Below are 22506 nucleotides of genomic sequence, written 5' to 3' on the forward strand. Positions count from 1 at the left end.
CCACTAAATCACAGCTGTTAACATTAGGGTGAAACTCTTTCTTAATTAGAACTGAACATTGGTGTTGCGCATTTTATATCGCCCGTATTGTTAAATAATAATAATAATAATAATAATAATAATAATAATAATAATTGGTTTTGGGGGAAAGGAACTGGCGCAGTATCTGTCTCATATATCGTTGGACACCTGAACCGCGCCGTAAGGGAAGGGTAAAGGAGGGAGTGAAAGAAGAAAGGAAGTTAGAGGTGCAGTAGTGGATGGCTCCGGAATAATTTCGAGCACCTGGGGATCTTTAACGTGCACTGACATCGCACAGCACACGGGCGCCTTAGCGTTTTTCCTCCATAAAAACGCAGCCGCCGCGGTCGGGTTCGAATCCGGGAACTCCGGATCAGTAGTCGAGCGCCCTAACCACTGAGCCACCGCGGCGGGGCCCCGTATTGTTGACGATTTATTTTTTGCCTTGTTTTAATTCCTCCGATGAAAATCGGGGGGGGGGGGGTAATTAGCGGTGCATTGCAAGCGGGGAATCTTTTTTTTACGCTTGATTCATAGCACGTCCCGCCAGATCCCGGAGTCGGTTCCTCCACGAGACCAATTCTCATTGCAGGAGGGCTCTTTCGTCTCGTCCAGCGGAAAGCGAAGTAGCAGAATTTTTCCGGGCCACTACATGAAAGAAGGCGGAAGAAACAGGAAAGACTGGCTCAACAGCTCACACGCCCTCTTCCTTCATGGCCGGTAAGGAACGGCTCTCTTTAAGGAGACGGGTTCGTCGTGATGTTTTTCGCTGGTTTCTTGGCTCATCATACAAGCAGCATAGGGCCCCAGTGAGATTATTGTGAACACATCTATGGAGTCTGGAAACCGCCCCTGGTTTTCCTGGAGAAAACAGAGATATTGAGTTTTCTGACATATAGGCGTAATAATTGAACGAAATGATAAAAAGATTGGGAGAAGGTGCATTTGCAAAGACCTCTCTAGTTTTCAGAGGACTCGAACAGTTCAGATCTCTTTTGCATGTCTGAAGAGTTAGATCTTGGACCGTTGAAAAACTACCAACGTATTTTGATGTCGAGGGGCCGGGTTCATTCCAGGATTAGATGCTTCCAGTGGTGAGGTACTACGGCAGTGTGCCCGCAATCTCTCCGACCAAACCAGTCTTTCTTGTCGATTTCCTTTCCTCGAAGGTTCTCACCAGCCTCATCACGAGTTTTTGCCATTTTCTGGTTGCCGTTTGAAATATCTGCCATAACGTATTCACCGTTTTTTGTTTTCTTACCAGCCAACCGCAATTTTATTCTAGTTTTCACCATCATGCCTTTAAAGACATCCGATGGTTTTAAGGTCCTAATTCTTCTAATCTCTTCATATCGTACATCCGACCGTTTTTTAGACACAATCACGCTTCGACCGAGTTGCCTGGCGGATTTCGAAAAAGACAATTTAGAAAAAGCTTCTCACTTGAAGCGGCCAAGTTCGGAAGAACTCTTACAGTGTGTGTGTGCGTGTGTGCGTGCGTGTGCGTGTGTGTGCGCGTGTGGGTGTACATGTGCGTGTGTGTGTGTACGCACGTGTGTGTGTAAGCGCGTGCGTGCGTGCGTGCGTGTGTGTGGGGGGTTGGTTTTGTGTGCAGTCCTAGGTTGCACGTGATCTGTCTGGTCTCTTGCGACACGCCCCTGCCGTTGCAGTTGGCCTATTCTGCAACAAGAGCCTTCTGTCTCCCCTCCGGCGTGGAAGCACAAGCCAGCCATGTAGCGCCAGCATGGAAGCAGGTGGCATCGGCGAGGACACCCGTCACCCTCCGTTTCTCCCACCCGGCAGGATATTTCATGGAGAGTACCACGCTTCCCCTTGGCCCGGTAAGCCTACTTTTTCTCATTGGGCAATTTGGGTCCCTTGTTTCGGATGTTTGGTAACCCATTGAACGGCCTTCTTTCATCCAATGCGCCAAAAGAGGATAAACGATAGCTACACTCAGTGTCAAAAGTTTATCGTGGCATTAACTCAAGGCCTCGAATAAACATCTGCCGCTTAATCTCCAGTTAGTTCCGAAATTGTGGACTACACAGTTCACCATTAAAACAACGGCTTGTGTACATAGTACACAAGTTGATCATTTTACCCTTGTTTTTTTGCTGGTTTGATTTTTCCGGAACGAAGTACCGAGACTTTGCCGGTCGTTCTTGGGGCCTACCTCCCGTGAGCCGGGAGGAGAAAAGGATTTATTGGGGTTTAACGTCCCAAAGCGACTCAGGCTATCAGGGACGCTGTAGCGAAGGGCTCCGAAAATTTCGACCACTTGGGGTTCTTTACCGTGCACTGACATCGCACAGTACACGGGCCTCTATAATTTCGCTTCCATCGAAATTCTACCAACACGGTCGGGTTCGAAACCGCGTATTTTGAGTCAGCAGCCGAGCTCCATTAGCCCTGACCCGCCACCACGGCGGGGCCCCTACTGTATGATAGTGATCTGCGCTAGCCGTACTTACACAGCAGTGAAACGTTAGTCACCTTATAAAACGGGCATTTTCCACTTTGACCACTGCCCCAGTAATAAACCGTAAAACACGTATGCTAACTTTTCTGCAACTTTTCTGAGTAATTTAGCTTACCAAGTTAGCATACATGTTGTACTGTTCATTACCGGGGTGGCATGTGTGTATATATATATATATATATATATATATATATATATATATATATATATATATATATATATATATATATATATATATATGAAAAAAACGCCCGTTTTCACGGATGCACGGATGTGAGATGACGTTCTACGTCACACTGGCGGTATTACAGGACGTGCTACGTCCACCGCTATGGACGAGGGTGGCGCTGGTGAACACCCTTAAGGTTCGCTTACACGCAAAAAACATAAATGCCCACGAAAGCAGCAGAGTGGACAGCCGTCGCCGTAGCTCAGTTGGTAGAGCACCGGACGCGATATTCGGAGGTCGTGGGTTCGGTTCCCACCGGCGGCATGGTTGTTTTTTCAGCTGCTTTCTATGTCATTTTCTTTAAACCAATTGACTGGCACTACAAATTAAAAAAAATAGAAGCATTCCACTATGCACCTTGGTTTCGGTGACTGTTGGCTTCCTTAAAATGTTTGTCAAACGAGCCCCTTATTTCATTTGCTTTGTTTGCTAATATATATATATATATATATATATATATATATATATATATATATATATATATATATATATATATGCCTTAGTAATAAACAGTACAACATGTATGCTAACTTTTCTGTAACTTTTCTGAGTACTTTAGCTTACCATGGTGTCCAGCCAGTGTATTCCCTTCCATGATGAATATTCTGTCGCTGTTTTGAATAACACAATTGTTATTATTTTTAAAAATGAAAAGCCATGAGCTTCTTGGAGTATATTACGGTAAGTGCGCCTCAATGACCGTGGACTACTAGAGAAACTCTTCGGCGAGCTCTCCGGCTGTTTTTCTTTGACAGCGTCAACCGTGAGCCTCACTACACCAAGCAGTACAACAGCCCCTTTGAGGAAAGTTTCATGACAAATTAGAAATTGAAAGAATCGACCCTCCTTTAAACTGTACTTTGCTGCGGCGAACACGGGTGAGTGGGTCAGTGCGACGAGGCCATCAAACTGTGGATCGGAAAATGCCAAAAAGAGCGCTTCGTACTTGTAAAGGGAAGTGATGGGGACATCGGACTGCGTTGAAAACCGCTGGTGGCGCTACGATTCCTTACTGTGATGTTCACCAATTACCGTGAGCATTGCAGCAGTGTCTAGTGCATGACCACCCACTTACTTTGCGAGAGGTTCAATTTTTCAATTCAATTCAATTTATTCTCCAGTTATACACTGGAACGTTCTCCGGGCTAAGGGGTCCGACTTGGCCTTGGCTGTGTCCCGGAGAGGTTTACGGAGCGGCGACAGCCAGTATATACAAAGAAATGCTGTACAGAGTGTATATAAGTATGCACTTTCTATATATATATATATATATATATATATATATTGACTTGAGTGTTCATCTAGCTTTTTGCGTGAAAAATTATTCCTTTCTTTATGGCGATTTAATATAACAGGTGGATTGTGCTTTATGGACTGCAATTTATAATCGGTGCGAAAAGGAGGAATGAGCCAAGGGTCGGTGTTACGGGTAGCAACATTTTGTTCATGGCTTGTCAATGAAGATGCACGTTCCAAAAAAGGAAACTCTTTTGTGGAAAAGAGAAATGACTTGAAGACGCGATACTCATGAAAGTGATGAATTCGGATAAGATTGTAGTCATCAATACTACTGGCGGTGGTCAAGCCGGGATCAATATTTGCTATGTGGAACATAATTTTCTTCTGAAGGACGAAGATGTTGTTTATGTTGGTTTTTGCTGTGGCAGCCCAAGCTAGGTTGCAATATTTTATTTTAGAGAAAAGAGAAAAATAACCCACAATATACTTGATGATTACCTTTTACAGGCAATAGCATTCGACAGCGGGATAGCGCGCCAGCAACGACAGAAAGCTTTTTACAGATGTGACCGATATGATCGTTCCAGCTCAAATTGCTCTGAAACTTTACGCCCAGAATTTTATGTTCTTCGACAAGTTCGAAGGGTTGGCATAAATATCGCATTGTACTGTTCACCTTAAATATTTTATTTCGGGCGCGAAATAATATCGCTTTCATTTTCCTAGCATTAATTTTATTAAATTTCCTGCGACCGCACGCACAGTTTATCAAGTATTTCATTACGTTTCACGATTAGTGTGTTTGGGTCACTGCCGATAATTAAGAAGCTACTGTCTGGAGCATGAATGAAAAATTTAACTGTTTTGTCAATTTGCACTAAATCGTTAATATATGTTTTAGAAAGAACGGGGCACAGTATACATCCCTGCGGCAAACCGCAGACAAGCGGTAACAAGGAAGATTGTTGGCTGCATAGTGAAACGCCTTGTGTTTTGTTACTTATGTAGGACTCAAGCAGCATTAGCGGTTCTCTACAAATGCCGTATGGATATAACTTGCCAAGAAGGACTTTATGCTTTAGGGAGTCGGAGGCTTTCCGGGTTTCTGCCCCGGCAAGCTAGGAGCCCGCTTTTTATGATGGTGCACAAGCGCCTTCTCAGCGTTCTCACTGCTGAAAACCTTTGAGAAGGGTCATCCGTATGGGTTCCGATTGGAGCAATAATACGCTGCGTGTTCCCGGCGTATCTTTGCTGCATCCAGCAACTTCCATTTGATTCTCGTAATCAAGAGCCGAGTCTCTGGCAGCTTTTCCTAATCACGTGCGGTTAACGCTGTGCATTCGCGAACTTTTGTCTCATTCCCGAGATGAAGCGTTGCGGCTTAGTCGTAAGTCGTACGACAGCAGCTGGTGTCGATCGAGCAACTTCAACGCGTCCTTGTAAAGCTACTTTCTTCGTTCTCTAAACGCGTTACTCTGGTGTGAAAAGGTTCACTACCCGTTCACTCCAGCTGTTTGGTCTCTCGTGCGCCGTTGGTCTGTTTATCTTCTCCCAGTAACTTTTTTTGTAGGGATCTTATAGCAGAGTACCAGCGTGAGTCTACTGGGCTGGGTACTCAAGCGCTCAGCGGTGTTAGCTTAGTGGTATAAGCTTAGCATTTATTAGCTTAATATTAGCTTAGTGGTATTAGCTTAGTAGCGGTATTAGCCTTTGTCCAAGCCTGAGCCTGAACCCGCCGCCGCGGTGGCTCAGTGGTTACGGCGCGCGGCTGCTGGCTCAAAAGACGCGGGTTCGATCCCGGCCGCGGCGGTCGAATTTCGATGGAGGCGAAATTCTAGAGGCCCGTGTACTGTGCGATGTGAGTTCACGTTAAAGAAACCGAGGTGGTCAAAATTTCCCGAGCCCTTCACTACGGCGTCCCTCATAGCCTGAGTCGCTTTGGGACGTTAAACCCCCATGAACCAAACCAAACCAAAGTGAGCCTGAACTCGGTTCACTGTTGATCCTCCTCCTACTCTTAGCCGCATGTCGTCCCGATTATGCCGAAGAGTGCTCCTAGCCGCATCAACAGGCGAGGGCAGCGATTCTGGCAGGCAGTGTGCCAGTGTGGCGGCATGGCGAAAGGGGGCCAGTGGTCGCACTTCGCTGAACTTTGGCACCTTTTACGCGGTTCCGTCGCGGTGGCCCAAGAACTCGAATGTATGAGCACCTTGCATTGGATTATCGTATGGTTTTATACGAACCCGACCCACTATTCTTAATCCACCCATTAATCCACACTACTCACATTTTTACAAAATTGAATTCACCTACCAATATCCACTAATGCACCACAATTTTTTCAGGCTGAGCCTAATTGAAAAATGGGGGGTCCTTTTGAATATTTGGATGTTGGCAAACTACCAAATGATATCGCATTTTCCGAAGAATGGCATTAAGAACAGCCCAAATGATTGAAATATGAATTTCAAACGTATTTTAACTCCTTCGGAAATGCATGGCCCATTTTGTTTCGACTTCCTGAAGCGGAATCTTCGTGCGAATGCTGTCGAGTCCATGATGCAAGCCGGGAGCAATACCTGCTAAAGTTAAACATGTGTTTGGTTTCGTGTTTATCGGTCGCACTCAGTATTAGTCGTGGAACAACAGTGCAATGCTATGAAAGCTTGGGCATAATAATTCAAAAGTTGTAAAAAAAGAGAAGAGGTCCTTTCGAGAACGAATCGGGAGATGCCTGCGTAACGTTGGGACCTGGTCTTTTCTTACCGCTTCAAGCTGGGCCCGTGTACCGTCGAGATAGTCCGATATAACACGATCTGCGTGGAGCTAGAAGGCAATGAAATTCAATATAAGTAAAAACCCTGAGCTATACCGAAGCCAGCTCTCAGAATTGATGCACCTGCCGTTATTCCCTTTTTTGCGTCACAGATTCCAGCGGCAGATGCCCTTATATATATGGGTAAGGGCCGCACTTTAGGTTAGGTTAGGTTACGTTAGGCTGGGTAAGGTTAGGATGCGGCCCTTATCCGAAAGCGGCACTTTTGACTTACATTTCCAAGCGATATTCGATGTAAATATGTTATGATTCATTAGACGTTGACGCCATATCTAGCGGCTAGTACGGGATCACTTAAATGTTCTTTATCGCTGTCACCGCAGCTCGCGCTGTCATCGTCATCATCCTCACAAAGGCCTTTCTCTTCGCCGCACTTTTCGCCGACGCCGAAGCTGCGTCCTGCTGCGCGCTTTCTGTGTTTTTTTGGCGCATGTGACACCTCGAAGCTTAATAGCTGTATTGTACGCGGTTAAGCGTCGTTTTTCCCGTCAGAAACTCTCACCTGCGGCATACTGGCAAAACGAATCACTCAAGATGCAGCTCAAATGAACATTTCGCGGAACTTCATGGACGAAACTTAACAGATAGCACTAAGATGCACAGCGATACATGCTCTAAAATGATAATGACTGAAGCAGGTGGCTCTCCTCATCTGGCAGCTCCTTGGGAACGCGTGCGCACGAGTACAGCAGTTTACCCGAATATATATACGGTATATTCCTTCTGTAGTCCTCCGAATCACCTGTTATAGCTTGTGTCTTGAACTATCAGGATCGCCGTTCATAGGAAATGCATCACGTCATGAGTCTTTAGTCACATACGTGGGTACTCCGACCCAAAATGCTCTCCACCTTACACTTGCAGATCGCGGAACCCGTTTTGTGGACTTTTTTGGTACTGTTATTAGTACCCTATATAATTTTTCAGCGACCTGCTAAACGAGTCATCCTCTTACTACAGTGGGGTCTCTTTCCTGGAGAAGCGACTTTCGTTTCCAGTTCCTCCCGCAGAAATAGCCGGTGGCTCTGCCACTTCCCGCCACCTGTGGACTCCTGCCCGAATAACCTGCAGGGGTAGGTATGGGTGTTCTATAACACGACGGCTAGCAGAACTTCCTGCTTGTCCACGAGCTCCCCTGCAGTACAACTAATCGGACCAATATTGGATGTATATTGGCTAAAGCCGGTCCAACAACGCGACAGCCTTAGCCAATATATTTTCAATATTGCGCAGATTACCTGTGCTGTTCGGGCTAGCACTTTCGGCGAAACTTTGGTAAATCGCACGTTACGTCGGGTCAGGTTTGCATCGTTTTAAGTGGCCGCTTTTTTTTGTACTTTGCGTCGCAGTCATCGTTCGGGGTCCAGTTAGTGCTAGTGCAAACCGAGCAGGGCTTCAGCCGTCAGGGTCGCGCTAGCCGGCGAGCATATGAAAAGGTAATAAACAAGATCCTTAAAATGCTGGTGAAGCAGTTTACGGACGCACGTATTAGTCGATTAGAAAACATCGAAACAAAGTGTGATCGCAAAAAATTTCTGTAAACATCCGAGCGATCTTGTGAACGCACCTTTGTGCGTATGTATGTGGTTAGACGTATGTGGTTGGAAGTATGTCGAACCACATACATATTCGCATGTGGTTCGACGCTGGTTTTAAGTGCGTCCCTGCAGGTGGCGCTGCAGGCGTGGGACTACTGGTTAGGATTTGTTAATGGACGGTAGAATTAACCCCGTTCCTGGCCTGCAGTCGTACAAGGTCAGTGGTGATGTGCCCCGCCACGACACAGGGCCAGAGGCAGCGAATGAATGCACTCTCTTACCCACCGCATTTACAGTTCGCTCTACTGCTTACGCATGATAGATTTTCGCTCTTTTAGAGACAGGGTTAGAGGGCGAGTGATCATCGTCGCAGACACGACCCTGGCTGGCTCATCGCGACCTCCGAGATTGGTGATTCTGGTGGAACTAGTATCCTGTGACTAATTCCACAGGACGGGTTCCACTGAAATGCGAGGCCCTTGCCAGATCCACGTGCTACACGTCTGGCCAGACTCTGATAGCCGCTTATAAAAGATATGTTAATTTCAGGTGGCCTCTTACCCTGACGTTTTAACATGCGGTCTCCTCTGCTTCAACTTGCAGGCAGACTGAGTCCTGGAAGGCAAAGCCGCGCCTCAAGCCCGCAATGTGAAAGCAGGTGCCACGGCCTCAATGACAAAGCAGGTGCTTTGGCCTCTACAACGTGAAAGCAGGTGGCTCCCGCAGAGACACCATCGAGGATACACGAGGTGCCGCAAGGCCGAGGTAGGCTTGGCTATTAATGCAGATCCCATTAAGGGATACCTTCCCGAGAATTTTTGCCACAGTTGTAGAACCCCAAAATTTTACATCGTAATGATTCAAGAGAGTGCTTTTGGGAAAACTTAACTGAAACTTCCCAAAATTTTGTCTTATTGCTGTCTGATTATACAACTCTTCTGTCGCTGTAGTTGAGCTCGTTCACCGCCATAGTGGCGCTTCAATTACTCCGTCGGCGGTACTGGCGAAATTATGCACTGAATTTGATTTAGTCCTCCCCGCTCTTCCATTACGTTTATTCCCAACGCGGGGATGTCTCCCTAGGTGGGTACATTCTGCTTATGTGCATGAAATTACTTGCTTACCCCGCCCGCAATCCCATCACCTATAATATCGAGGTAGCTTTGCGCAAGCAAATGTGACATGTAACAATATTCCTGGCAAAAAACGACTCCATAAGACTGGTTTTCACGGGAACGCAGCGCCGAAGTTCTATCCGCGTGTTCGGGGGGTTGCTTTAACTTTTTTGTATTATGCGCAACAGCGGTTAGATTCAATATTCAAGGCCCTTCGCGTCACCTCCTACGTGGCGCACAGCGCTCTTGATTTGTGTTTCCTGTGGCCAGGACAATTATCGACTGCAATCCAGAGAGCACTGCAGCAGTTTATTGAATGTCGAGCGTATATTTCAGGCGCTTTAGATCATTTTTGCTCTTGCTATAAGTGGCGCGTGGTTTTATCATTTGATTTCTCGAGGCGATGGGACACAAACGTTACAACAAATGTGTGCCTGTCAGGACAATTCAGGAAAGGGGCTGGGTGGCGCACGAGGCCAATGCGTCTGCAGCGATCATTCGAGGAATGCCGAACAATCACTGAAGGTTGAGGCTGCTGACGTCGAAGATCACTTTCTGAACACTGAACGAATTGGCCTTGACTAGGTGACACCCTGTTCCCTATATTTTAGCCGACCCAAAAACGTAAATGGGATACCGTGTGGATGAGGAAGTCGCCAGCAGACTGCACCTAGGAAATACTATCATGGATAAATTGCATTCAACGTGCGCTCCAAGAAGATATCAACACAGTAGCGTTAAGGCTCCCGTTCTGCCAAAAATCTGGCGGCGTCGTCAGCGTAAGCGTTGTGAGCGTAAAATTCTCGGAGGAGGAACTTCGGTGGGCCACCGAGGCCCACTGGATTGAGAGCAAACTGCTCACAGTAGCTGGTGGCAGTTAAATTAATGATTGGTCGATAGATGTAGAATAAACTATTTACATTCCATTTCATTCATTCATTCATTCATTCATTCATTCATTCATTCATTCATTCATTCATTCATTCATTCATTCATTCATTCATTCATTCTTTCTGTCAGCCTTCGCAGGCTGTTACAGGAGTGGAAAATTCTAATAAATGCACACCCATTTTTTGTATAAGGAGAAAGGCAGTGGTTGGTTTGTTGCAATTTGAAGTTTCTAAATGAAGGCGATGTCTTCAGAGACCGGCGTGTTCATAGCCGCTTATGCGCCATACAATTTCCCAGCACACAACACTGACTACACGCAACACGCCACAACCAACTATTATGGCGCAAAATTCTCGAGCACACTTGTTCACTCTCTTGCGCCTGTAGTTGATGATCTGTTGTTCTTGCTCCCCACTTTCATCTAAGGTGTCAACAGGGAGATGGACGTGGCCAGGACCCGCGTCCGCCTACGCGCCCGTCCACCCAGCAGAGTGTGCTCCGAGAGGTCACCGTTGTCCCTTGAGCTGGTAAGCTGGTTGATAACCATTCTGGTTAGACGTAGTGAAATGGTTGGAGTAGCAGGTAACACATTAACCTGCCTCCTGTGGCACACAACAAAAGCGGGAGGAAGAATACAGGACAAATCTCCTGACCTGTTGGTTTCCCTTGTTCTTTTATTTATTGCGATAGCATTAGAACCCCATTATCGAAAAAAGTGTGGTGTTGGCATGTCAAGCATTGGTAGAGAGGAGGCAAAGATGGAGAAATCATCATTTGTGCTTTCAAGGGAGATGATGAAGGGAAATTGCACGAACAGGGCACGAGGTGGGGGCAATGAATGTTAATAGGGAAGCGTTATGTGGTGAGAGCAGGAGAAGGGGGATAGTAGGGAATAAAGAAGGAAGTGAGAGGAAGAGGGCAAGAGAATGGGGCGAGAGGGTGGGAAGGGGAGGATGGAGAGGTGGGGAAGCCTGACTGGTCGCCATAAGTCGAAGCTTGGTAACGCGGGAAAGTTTGTTATATCAAATTTAGAGGAACGTGGGAAATTTTATTAAGGTTTGTTTTCGAACTCGGCGTGGGGGCACTGTGATTTCTCACAGGCAGCAGCCTGATCTGCGTTTTTGCTGAGGACGTCAATTTGATGAGAGGACATTTTTGCAGGGTTCGCCGACACTACATATAGCACACAGCTCTTCCACAACGACTGCCGGTGGCCTACTCCTGTCCTAATTTGTTTTTTTTGTATTCCGGGTGGTTTGAGGAAATATTAAAATTTTACAACCAAACCTGTCTCCTCATTTTATTTGTTGTTAATGGTGCTTTATTTTGGAGCTTTTTTTTTCTTAATTGCATGGCTCCTGCCGCGACCTTTACTTCTTTTGCGTAAGCCCGTCTGCCGTTTCTCGCTATGTGTTTTAACTCGACGCATGCTGTGCCTTTTTCATTGGTCAATTAGCGTTTGATTTAAAATTAAATTGTTATTTCTTTTTTTACCTGGTTCATTTATTTCGATTAGTTTAAACTTGTGATATCAGTGATTAAACCTGTGACAGCGATGCGCACATGCTACAAGCGATGTACTCGACCTTTCCAGGCTGCCTCGCTCGAGCAGAGACTGGCGTTTCCACTTGACCCCGTGGGGAAGCAGGGCGCAGTTCCTGGAGGGCGAGATGAGGGCCGCAGCAAGAATGCAGGTGGCGCTGGCGTCGAAGCTCCGCCCACTTGCAGTCGGACACCTCCAGTGAGTCTTCTAGTAAGCGTGCGTTCAGTGCTCGGCGCAAGGCATCGATTGCCGCTACACCGCTGAAACCGCCTAACTGGTAACTGCTTGAGTGAAATCTCTTTAATTCAAGCTCGCTTACAACGAACTGCCGGTTAATTCGAACCGTGATGGCACCGGTATCGTCAAAATGAGAAGTGTTGGAATCTAGCACAATTCGAACAAATTTTTGATCTTTCAGTTCGAGTCATTCACATTAGAATGTAGTAAAAAACAAAAGAGGCATCAAGCAATCAGATATCGAATCAGTGCAACCGCACTTCGCCGATTTCGAGATGCAAAAAATTTAGCCGCTTATTGACATCGCTGCGCTCGTTAAAGTACACTGCGACGTTTAAAATTGCGGCCCTCATTCGCGACGTCTAGGCTGACACTGCGTCAATAGATTTTGTGTGTAAGAATTCTTTGAGTAACTGATAATTGGTCTCCATACAATTTTTTTTGGCAGGCAGTGTGTGATCACCTGCTTTTTGAAGGTGTAACACTGCTTTCGAATCTCCACCGCATAAGTTATTCTTATTACACATGGGCGTTAATCAGTCTCTCGTTAAGCTACTCGGTATGGTGTCATGGTTTACCATGCTACTCACGGAGAGGGAGGCGGGTCTGCTCGCTTGATGCGATGTTTCGGCGGAGGCAGATAACGATAGCCCACATAAAAAAAATACACGCCAAGCACACTCAGAATCCCATTTAGAGCTTCAAAGCGCGCAACATGCAGCGCTGGGCTAGTGTGGGACATATCGTAAAAGGCTATGTGACAAAAAGTATTTGACCTAAAGATACGCAGTTATATGTCGACATGTGTCGTGAAGTCACGCATCTGTGCTTTCGTCCCTACCAAGTTGAACCTGAACCTTTCGTAGCCTTTATTCGTTCTTTTCTTGCAGTTTGGCAGTGTTCCACCTCTGTCAAAATCGTATAGAAGTTCAAATGGAAAATAAAGAAATAGGGCTAATATGTGCAAACTCTTTTTGCCTAATCACATGAAAGAAATGCATAAAAAGTGCAGTCTCGTTATTCCCATTCTAAGAAGTGAGGGAGAGCGATTAGGCTTAGCGTCAAGAGAGTTTCCTGACCTGAAAGAGGCAGGGTACTGAAATCAGACGGATGTGCAGGAAGCGAAGTAAAGCCGCTGGCTCTCGCGCGGAAAATGCTCGCGAGCGCGCATCCTCCGTGCGTGCGCGTTTCTCTCGGCCGGCGTGCACCGGTGTACCTGGAGGAAAAAAAAAAACTAGGAGGCAACGTGACGTCATAATCTTGAAGCCTAGTGGTAAAACAATATAATGGAACGCATCATGGGAAAGTAGGCCCTCACATGACAAAGCAGCGGTAGCTCTTATCCGGATTTCGGTTTCGTTCTCTCGTCGTGTTGCGTCAGACACAAAAAAGCACCGCTATCCAAGCGGGTTGGCAGTCTGGTAACTGTGAAGGGTCTATTTCCGGAGAATCATGCCAAGTTTTTTTCAGCTTTTGTCGTACAAAAACCGTGGGCAATGCAAAAAAAAGCGGCTCGCAATGACCGCTGGACAAGTTAGGTCACCTGTAGAAGTCGGCAGCATTAGCAGAGACACTTACACAGGAGAATGATTATACATTGTTGGAGAAAGAAGAAAAAAAGAGAAATGACGGGTAAAAACATTTGAACCGAGTAACAAAATACAACGTAGTTAATGAACAGCTCCCTAAGTGCAGAAGAAGACATTTTTGTTAAATTGCTATAGAGAGGGGTGTTCAAACATTTCGGAAGAATATATTTGAACATCGCACAACCGTAGTTTGTTCTGAATCTGGGTATTGCAAAAATTGCATGGTCTCTACTTGTGCGGATCAAAAAAAGGTCATTTCGTGCCGTGATTTTTTTTATAAAAGCAGGCAAACCTCTAATCAAATAGCTTATCAACCGGAATAATTTTATACTTTTGTCTTATGGGGCGAGTCGGGGCGTCAAAGGAAGCATTTGTAATGATCTGTAACATTTTTTCCGTACTGTACAAATTTTTTGTATTCGACACAGTAGTATTTCCCCATATCAAGGAACAGTAACCTATATATGAGAAGAAAAAACCGTAAGAAAGGCTGAGATTCGTTTTCGCGGGCAAAATATTGTAACGTGAAGATGTGCACACCAAAAGGGAAAAATATATTTACAGGGAAACAGCTTACAGCCACGCAGCCGAACAACCGGGCACGCGAAGCCCAGCCGCAGAAACGCACTTCGTCCTCTTCGCGTTCCAAGCGCGAGCGCACCAAGCACGAGCGTTCCAAGCACAAGCACAACCGTAGCATAACTCCCGGCGGCAAAAGCACCGTCCCGGTGCTAAGTGGATGATGTAGCAGGCGTGTGGTACGGTTTGAGACGGACTACATGAACGACGTCAGTCAAAGGGCTAGTGGACGACGTCGGAGCATGAAGAGGTGTAATCTCGTAGGTCACGTCGGTCACCTGACGGAGAACTCGATAAGGGCCACTGTACTGACGTAGAAGTTTCTCAGAGAGACCTACACGGCGAGAAGGAGACCAAAGGAGGACGAGTGAGCCCGGCGGATAGTGTACTGGGCGATGCCGGCGGTCGTAAACTGACTTCTGGTAGGTCTGAGATGCGGTGAGCCGGTCTCGGGCGATTTCACGGGCCATAGTTGCTCGGGAGATGGCGTCACGTGCATACTCTGAGGTCGAGGCAGTAGAACTCGGTAGTAATGTATCCAATGGCAGCGCAGGATGCCGACCAAACAGAAGGTAGAAAGGAGAATAGCCGGTGGTATCATGCCGCGACGAATTATAAGCAAATGTTACATAAGTGTACAACAGCGTAATCTTACCGGTACTCACCTACGGGGCAGAAACGTGGAGGCTAACGAAAAGAGTTCAGCTTAAGTTAAGGACAGCGCAGCGAGCCATGGAAAGAAAAATGATAGGTGTAACGTTAAGAGATCGGAAGCGGGCAGAGTGGGTGAGGGAACAAACACGGGTTAATGACATCCTAGTCGAAATCAAGAGAAAGAAATGGGCTTGGGCAGGGCATGTGATGCGAAGGCAAGATAACCGCTGGTCTTTAAGGGTAACGGAGTGGGTTCCAAGAGAAAGTAAGCGTAGCAGGGGGCGGCAGAAGGTTAGATGGGCGGATGAGATTAAGAAGTTTGCAGGCAAAGGGTGGATGCAGCTGGCAAAGGATAGGGTTAATTGGAGAGACATGGGAGAGGCCTTTGCCCTGCAGTGGGTGTAGTAAGGCTGATGATGATGATGATGATGACATAAGGCAAGGCAACGTCCCAATCGCGGTGGTCGGGCGAGACATACATGGATAGCATATCGGTCAGAGTCCTGTTGTGGCGCTCGGTAAGCCCGTTCGTCTGGGGATGGTAAGCTGTAGTGAGCTTATGCTGCGTGCCACAGGACCGGAGGATATCGTCAACTACTCGGGACAAAAAGTAGCGGCCGCGGTCCGTCAGCAATTGGTGTGGAGCGCCGTGGTGAAGGATTACGTTCTGCAATAGGAAGTCGGCGACATCGGTTGCGCAACTTGTTGGTAACGCACGCGTGATAGCGTACCGGGTCGCATAGTCGGTCGCGACAGCAATCCAACGGTTGCCGGAGCAGGACGTCGGGAAAGGTCCGAGAAGGTCGAGTCCAACACGGTAGAATGGTTCGAGAGGTACGCCAATAGGCTGTAGAAGGCCAGCAGGCAACGTTGATGGTCTCTTCCTGCGTTGACAGAGGTCGCAGGAGGCAACGTAACGCCGAACAGAGCGGTACAGACCAGGCCAAAAGAAGCGGCGTCGGACCCGATCGTATGTGCGGGAGACGCCGAGGTGGCCTGCGGTCGGTAGGTCGTGTAGTTCCGCTAGGACTGATGAACGGAGACGGTGGGGAACGACTAGCAGGAGCGGAGGTCCGTCAGGACGAAGGTTGCGGCGGTATAGGACGCCATCCTGAATGACGAACAGTTGCAATGAAGGATCTCGGCTGGCACAGTTGAGGCGATCAATGAGAATACGCAAGGAAGAGTCTTGTCGCTGCTCGTCCGCGATGTTAACCAGATCGGAGATAGCGAAGAGGCACGGGCCGAGGTCGTTGTCTCCAGGATCAGGCGGCTCTACAGGGTGCCGAGACAGGCAGTCGGCGTCTTGATGGAGAAGCCCTGACTTGTAATGAACAGTGTAAGAATACTCTTGGAGGCGCAACGTCCAACGTCCGAGCCGGCCTGTGGGGTCTTTCAGTGAAGACAGCCAACAAAGGGCGTGGTGATCGGTCACTACGGAGAATGGACGGCCAAACAGGTACGGTCGGAACTTAGCTACAGCCCAAACAAGAGCTAGACACTCGCGCTCTGTAATTGAGTAATTTCGCTCAGCTGTAGAAAGGAGGCGGCTGGCATATGCAATAACGCGTTCTTGCCCTTGGTGACGTTGGGCTAGCACGGCGCCAATCCCATAACCGCAGGCGTCTGTGCGAACTTCAGTCGGAGCCGACGGATCAAAATGGGCCAGAATAGGTGGGGAGGTGAGTAAGTCGACTAGCGAAGAAAAGGCCTCCTCTTGGGCAGGGCCCCAGGTAAAAGGGGTGTCTTTCTTTAGAAGGTCGGTCAGGGGGCGAGCGGTGCCGGCAAAATTTTTGATGAAACGGCGGAAGTACGAGCAGAGGCCGACGAAGCTGCGCACATCCGTAGACGACTGGGGAATAGGGAAGTCCTTGACGGCTTTAACTTTAACAGGATCCGGGCGGACACCAGAAGCGTCGACTAGATGTCCGAGAATGGTGAGTTGGCGGCGACCGAATTGACATTTCGACGAATTGAGCTGTAGCCCGGCTCTACGGAAGACAGAAAGAATGCTCGCCAGTCTTTCGAGGTGCGTGGTAAACGTGGGCGAAAAAACCACAACATCGTCGAGGTAACATAGACATGTGGACCATTTAAAGCCGCGAAGCAAGGAGTCCATCATTCTTTCGAAGGTAGCTGGCGCATTACAGAGACCGAATGGCATAACTTTAAACTGATATAAGCCGTCCGGTGTGACGAATGCCGTCTTTTCGCGGTCATTGTCATCAACCGAGATTTGCCAATACCCGGACCGAAGGTCAATTGAAGAGAAAAATTTGGCTCCGTGAAGGCAGTCCAAAGCATCGTCTATTCTTGGGAGTGGATAGACGTCTTTTTTTGTTATGTTGTTTAGGTGCCGGTAATCAACACAAAAGCGCCAGCTGCCGTCCTTCTTTTTAACCAGCACAACTGGTGAGGTCCAAGGGCTCGACGAGGGCTCTATGATGTCTTCACTGAGCATCTTGTCCACCTCTTGCTGTATGATGGTGCGTTCTGTACTGGACACTCTGTAGGCTCGTCTGTGAATAGGAGCTGCGTCACCGGTGTTGATGCGATGCGTGACCACAGATGTTCGAGCCAAAGGGCGGTCATCGAAGTCAAAGATGTCGCGAAAAGACGACAGAAGATACCGAAGGTCGTGAGCTTGCCCTGGTAAGAGGTCAGCAGCAATCATTTTTGCATATTCATCAGGCGGTGGGACGTCAGAGTCGCGGCAGTTCGACGAGGGTGGGACGCTTCTCACCGCCGACACGACGCATTCGGCAGCAGGGCACAGCGTGGCGAGCGACATACCTTGTGGGAGCGGCTGAACGTAAGAGGCAAAGTTGAGAACCGGAAGGGACGCTTGATTTGCCGACATGGTGACAACTGTATGCGCAAGGGCAACACTGCGTGTAAAGGGCACATCAGGAACCGGAGTAATGATGTAGTCACCATCGGGAACTGGCGGGACAGAGGAGAAACGGACATAAGTGGCGGCATCGGGGTCCAGGCGGACAAAGTCGGCGGTGCACAGTCGGTGAACAATTGGATCCGATGGCTCTGAAGGAACAGGTAGGGCGAGTTGAACGATGCTTGTGGCGCAATCTATAAGGGCGGAATGGTCGGTGAGAAAGTCAAGGCCGAGAATGATGTCATGAGGGCAGTGTTCGAGGACAGTGAAGAGCACAGAAGTATGGCGGCCGGCTATTGAAACACGAGCAGTACACATTCCGACGACAATAGACATACCGCCATCTGCAACACGGACCACAGTTGAGGGGGCAGGAGTGAGCACTTTCCTTAGGCGACGGCGAAGACGAGCATTCATGACTGAGACGTGCGCTCCAGTGTCGATCAGAGCGGTAACAGGGACCCCGTCCACGTCGACGTTAAGGATGTTCCGATGAGCATGAAGAGTTAAAGGAGGGTTTTCTGGTCGGGTCGTCAGAGCAGCATCACCCCCAGACGCTGCAGCCATCAGTTTTCCGACCGGGAGCGGGCATATGGGGCCGGCGACGAAGGGCGGCGAGGTCGGGGCGATGGAGATCGACGGCGCTGAGGTGACGACGAACGGTTGGTAAGCGGGGTCTGAGCGTGGTGGCCAGAAGAGGTCGTTTCCGAGGGCGAGGGAGAGCGGCGGGAATATGCAGAACCCGGCGGGTAGCGGCTGTAGGTCGAGGACGGACGGCTTCGGCAGTGTCGAGATATGTGGCCAACTCGGGAGCAGTTAAAGCAGATGGGCCTGTCATCAGGTGTTCTCCATTCATCTGGATTGCGGCTGCGTCGAGGGTAGTATGCACGTTCAGAACCGAGCTCCGGGGACATGCGGCGAGCATATGGGGCACTAACTGAGCAAACAGGTTGAATCCCAAGATTGGCAAATTCTTTGCGAACGACAGCCTGTATAAGGGATACTGCTGGAGTACTGTCTGTTGCGGGTGGATGAAACGCAACGGGGGACATTGCCTCTACTTCTTGGCGCACAAGTCGTGTCAGGCTCTCAGATGTCGGCAGACGGCTCGGTGGAGTCGAGTCTACACAGGACGACGTCGCTGTCGTATTCGGCAACCGCGTGAACTGCGGAGAAATTCGGCGGCTCTTCGCTTGTTCGAACCGGCGGCATTCCTTGATGATTGCGTCAACCGTTCCGCAGTCCTTGTATACAAGAAGGTTAAAGGCGTCATCTGCGATGCCTTTGAGCACGTGACCTACTTTGTCGCACTCTGACATAGTGGCGTCGACTTTCATGCAGAGAGCTAATATGTCCTGAATGTATGATACATAGGACTCTGTGGACATTTGTGCACGGCATGCGAGCTCCTTCTTCGCAGCGAGCTGACGCCCGAATGGCTTACCAAACAGGTCACAAAGCTTGCGCTTGCAGAGATCCCAGCTGGGGAGTTCATCCTCGTGGGTCTCGAACCCTACCCTGGCAGTGCCCGTCAGGTAGAAGATGACGTTGGCCAACTTTAGGGTCGGGTCCCACCTGTTGTGTGTGCTCACGCGCTCGTACATTGCGAGCCAGTCCTCCACGTCGACGCCGTCCGTTCCGTTGAAGGTCCCAGGATCTCTCGGATGGGCAATAATGAACGCCGGGTTGGCGGACGCCGACGGAGCGGCCCCTTCGCTGGTCATGGTTGAAGAGCCGGCGAGCTGACGACCGCTGCGGAGTTCCGTGCTTGCTGTGGCTGTACCCCGCACCTCACACCAATAATGTAACGTGAAGATGTGCACACCAAAAGGGAAAAATATATTTACAGGGAAACAGCTTACAGCCACGCAGCCGAACAACCGGGCACGCGAAGCCCAGCCGCAGAAACGCACTTCGTCCTCTTCGCGTTCCAAGCGCGAGCGCACCAAGCACGAGCGTTCCAAGCACAAGCACAACCGTAGCAATATGTTTATTACGAGCGATGTTACCTATGATTTTAGACAGGGTGATGAATATCTTGCTAATGTGGGTATTCCATGACATTGTGGGAGTAAAATCTATGCTAAGGGAGGTGAATGCCTCGATGTATTGGAGTTCTGTGCCGCTGAAAAGGATTGGAGGAGGATTGGTGACTATCTTGCCTTTGGAATGAAATATTATTGCCTTTGTTTTCTCTCGGTTTACTAATAATGAATTCAATGAAGAGCATTACCTCAAGTTATCCAGTGGTGTGTTTGTGGTGTGGTGTGAGTTGTTTCTTATCTGAGGAGGAGCAGAATAAGCTGGTGTCGTCAGCAGAAATAATATATTTGATCTCTTTTCTTATGTTGACTATGTCGTTTATGTATATATTAAAATGTATATGACCTAGAAGACTGCCCTGGGGCACAGCGTTTTAAATTTGTAGAACTTCAGGTTGGCAATTATTTATGGAAACTAATTGTGATCGCGAGCACATATATGATTTGAAAAGATTAAGGGCATGACCACGTATTCCGTGATGTTCGAGCTTTACAAAGAGAGTATTATGATTAAGCGTATCAAAAGCCTTACTAAAGTATACAAAAATTCTTAATGTAAGCTTCTAGGATTCAATATTGCTTAATATACTCATTTTCACCAAGTAATGCCTGTTCTGTTGATCTATTTTTGGTGCACCCATACTGGCAGTCGTTTATAATAGTGTGTTGTAGGAAATTATGAACACGGAAATGAATTACACTTTCAAGCCTCTTAGAGAACAAGGGCAAAACGGATATTGGCCTATAATTACTTACATTATTTCTGTCTCCCTTTTTATAAATTACGGCCACCCTAACAAGTTTAATGGCAGCTGGAAAGTGCCGGTAGAAAGAACAATGTTATATATATGCGTTAAACATGGCACAATTTCATGTAACACATATTTTATTGGATGGGTTTGGATATTACAAGAGTCTAGACTTGCCGTGTCTTTCTTGGTTTTAGATTAATGCACACCTCATTTTCATTAGTCGGTTCAAAACACAATGATTGTGAAATTTTGTAACCCAAAAGTCTTGAACTGGCAGGGTTATGAGAGCAAGTCCCAACTGAGGTAAAAAATTCTTTACAAGCTTTGGCCAAGCACGATCCACTTAGTTCAGTACTTTCAACTTTCAGGGTTTTAATTTTGTTTGGACGAGTAATTCTGTTTACCAGCAGATTAAGAGGTTTCCAATTTTCTTTAGAATTACTGGAGAGTTCTCTATCAAATAGGTTATTTTAGTAAGTAGTCCTAGCTGACCTAATTTCATTGTTCAAACGATTGCGCAAACGCTTTCAATTCAGCCAAAAGTGTAGTATCCTTAGTTCTAATGAATTTAGAGAACACTGTGTTTCTTCACGAGTCGTACAAGTCGGGCGGATATCCAAGGTTTGCGAGCCTTTTTTGGCGTAGAGTCAGTGTGCAAAAGGGCCCTCGGCAGCGGCGTCCGAGGAGGATGGCTTGCAGAGGCTGAGCGTGTGACGTCATGCTACCTCACTTTTTTTCTTCCTCCATGCCGGCGTGGCTCCGTCCATAATCACGTGACGTCCGCTCCGGCTCTCATTGGCCCTCTGTCGCTGCTCTGTACTGGCATCAGCGCGGCGTCGGCGTTTTTTTTTCTGTACCGCCAGAACACGATTTGGCAAAAACGTTCTCTCTGGAGGCTATAAACGCTCCCCTGCTGTCGACGCCGACGAATCGCCCGGAAAAACGCTCCATGCGGGCTATACTTAACCATCGCGCGTATACGCACTGACCTATAGAATTCTTAATAGTGTAGCAAGGAACGATTGTATTTTTGAGCTATTTGGCAAGGCGGTCACAGTGAACCAGGCGTTATTTTCGCACAGAATAAATTTATTCGGAGCTGAACTGAACTTAACTGAAGAAACTAAAAAATACCACTCCTGATTGCTAGGAGAAAATCCAAAAGTTGGGTGATCGCGAACTGTTAGGCTCCCAAAAAGAAATCTAAACTATAACGCAGCACAGTATCCAAATGTTTCCAAACATGTCTGCTAATGCGATGTAAAACCCAAAACTGGCACACTCGTGCCTCTCATTTCAGAAGGCTGCTCAAGCGGAGGAGCCAGCGGCAGGTCGCAACAGGAAAGCAGGTGGCGTCAGCGACATTGCACTTCTGGAGCAGAGTCAGGTAGGCCTGAATGAAAACCCTGCTCGGGAGACGTAGAAACCCATTACGCATTGTTTCGCCAGGTCTCAGAGGCGTCGCCACAGTAGTCGTCTGGCCCCTAGCGGCGAGTGCGACGGCGGCATGCACAAGAAGCATGGAGGAAGAAGTAACACTAGGAGGGAGCCTGACGTCACGCGCTCAGCCTCTGCAAGCCATCGTCCTCTGACGCCGCTACCGAGGACCCTTTTGCGCACTGACACTCTTGGGAAATAGGCCCACTACAGTTGCCAGACTTCCAACCAGTGCTTAGATAGTGGTGCGTTTTTAGTCTGACGCAACACAGCGAGAGAGCGAAACCGAAACTGAAATCCGGCTAAGAGCTACCGCTACCTTGCACGTGAGGGCCTATTTGGCATGATGCTTTCCATTATATCTTTTATGACTACGCTTCAAGGTTATGACGTCACGCTCTCTTCTAGTTTTTTTCTTTCCTCTATGAC

General features: G+C 47.9%; 1 protein-coding gene across 1 annotated transcript; it reads left to right on the plus strand.

Annotated features, from left to right (window-relative positions):
• The first annotated feature begins 1704 nt into the window (after positions 1-1704).
• Positions 1705-22162, plus strand: LOC144134674 (uncharacterized). The gene is made up of 6 exons (XM_077667532.1): positions 1705-1862; positions 8949-9110; positions 10778-10878; positions 11946-12092; positions 21941-22027; positions 22090-22162. Exons 3-6 carry the CDS (start codon positions 10792-10794, stop codon positions 22111-22113), a joined length of 345 nt encoding a protein of 114 aa, XP_077523658.1. The 5' UTR covers positions 1705-1862; positions 8949-9110; positions 10778-10791; the 3' UTR covers positions 22114-22162.
• Positions 22163-22506: the final 344 nt, after the last annotated feature.

The sequence above is a fragment of the Amblyomma americanum genome, chromosome 1 (assembly GCF_052857255.1).
Source record: "Amblyomma americanum isolate KBUSLIRL-KWMA chromosome 1, ASM5285725v1, whole genome shotgun sequence".
In the NCBI taxonomy this organism is placed as follows: Eukaryota; Metazoa; Arthropoda; class Arachnida; order Ixodida; family Ixodidae; genus Amblyomma; species Amblyomma americanum.

Coding starts and splice junctions, on each gene's coding strand:
- LOC144134674 (XM_077667532.1), top strand. CDS start 10,792: ATGGACGTGGCCAGGACCCGCGTCCGCCTACGCGCCCGTCCACCCAGC. Junction 10,879..11,945: donor CACCGTTGTCCCTTGAGCTG/GTAAGCTGGTTG, acceptor CGACCTTTCCAG/GCTGCCTCGCTCGAGCAGAG. Junction 22,028..22,089: donor CACTTCTGGAGCAGAGTCAG/GTAGGCCTGAAT, acceptor TTGTTTCGCCAG/GTCTCAGAGGCGTCGCCACA.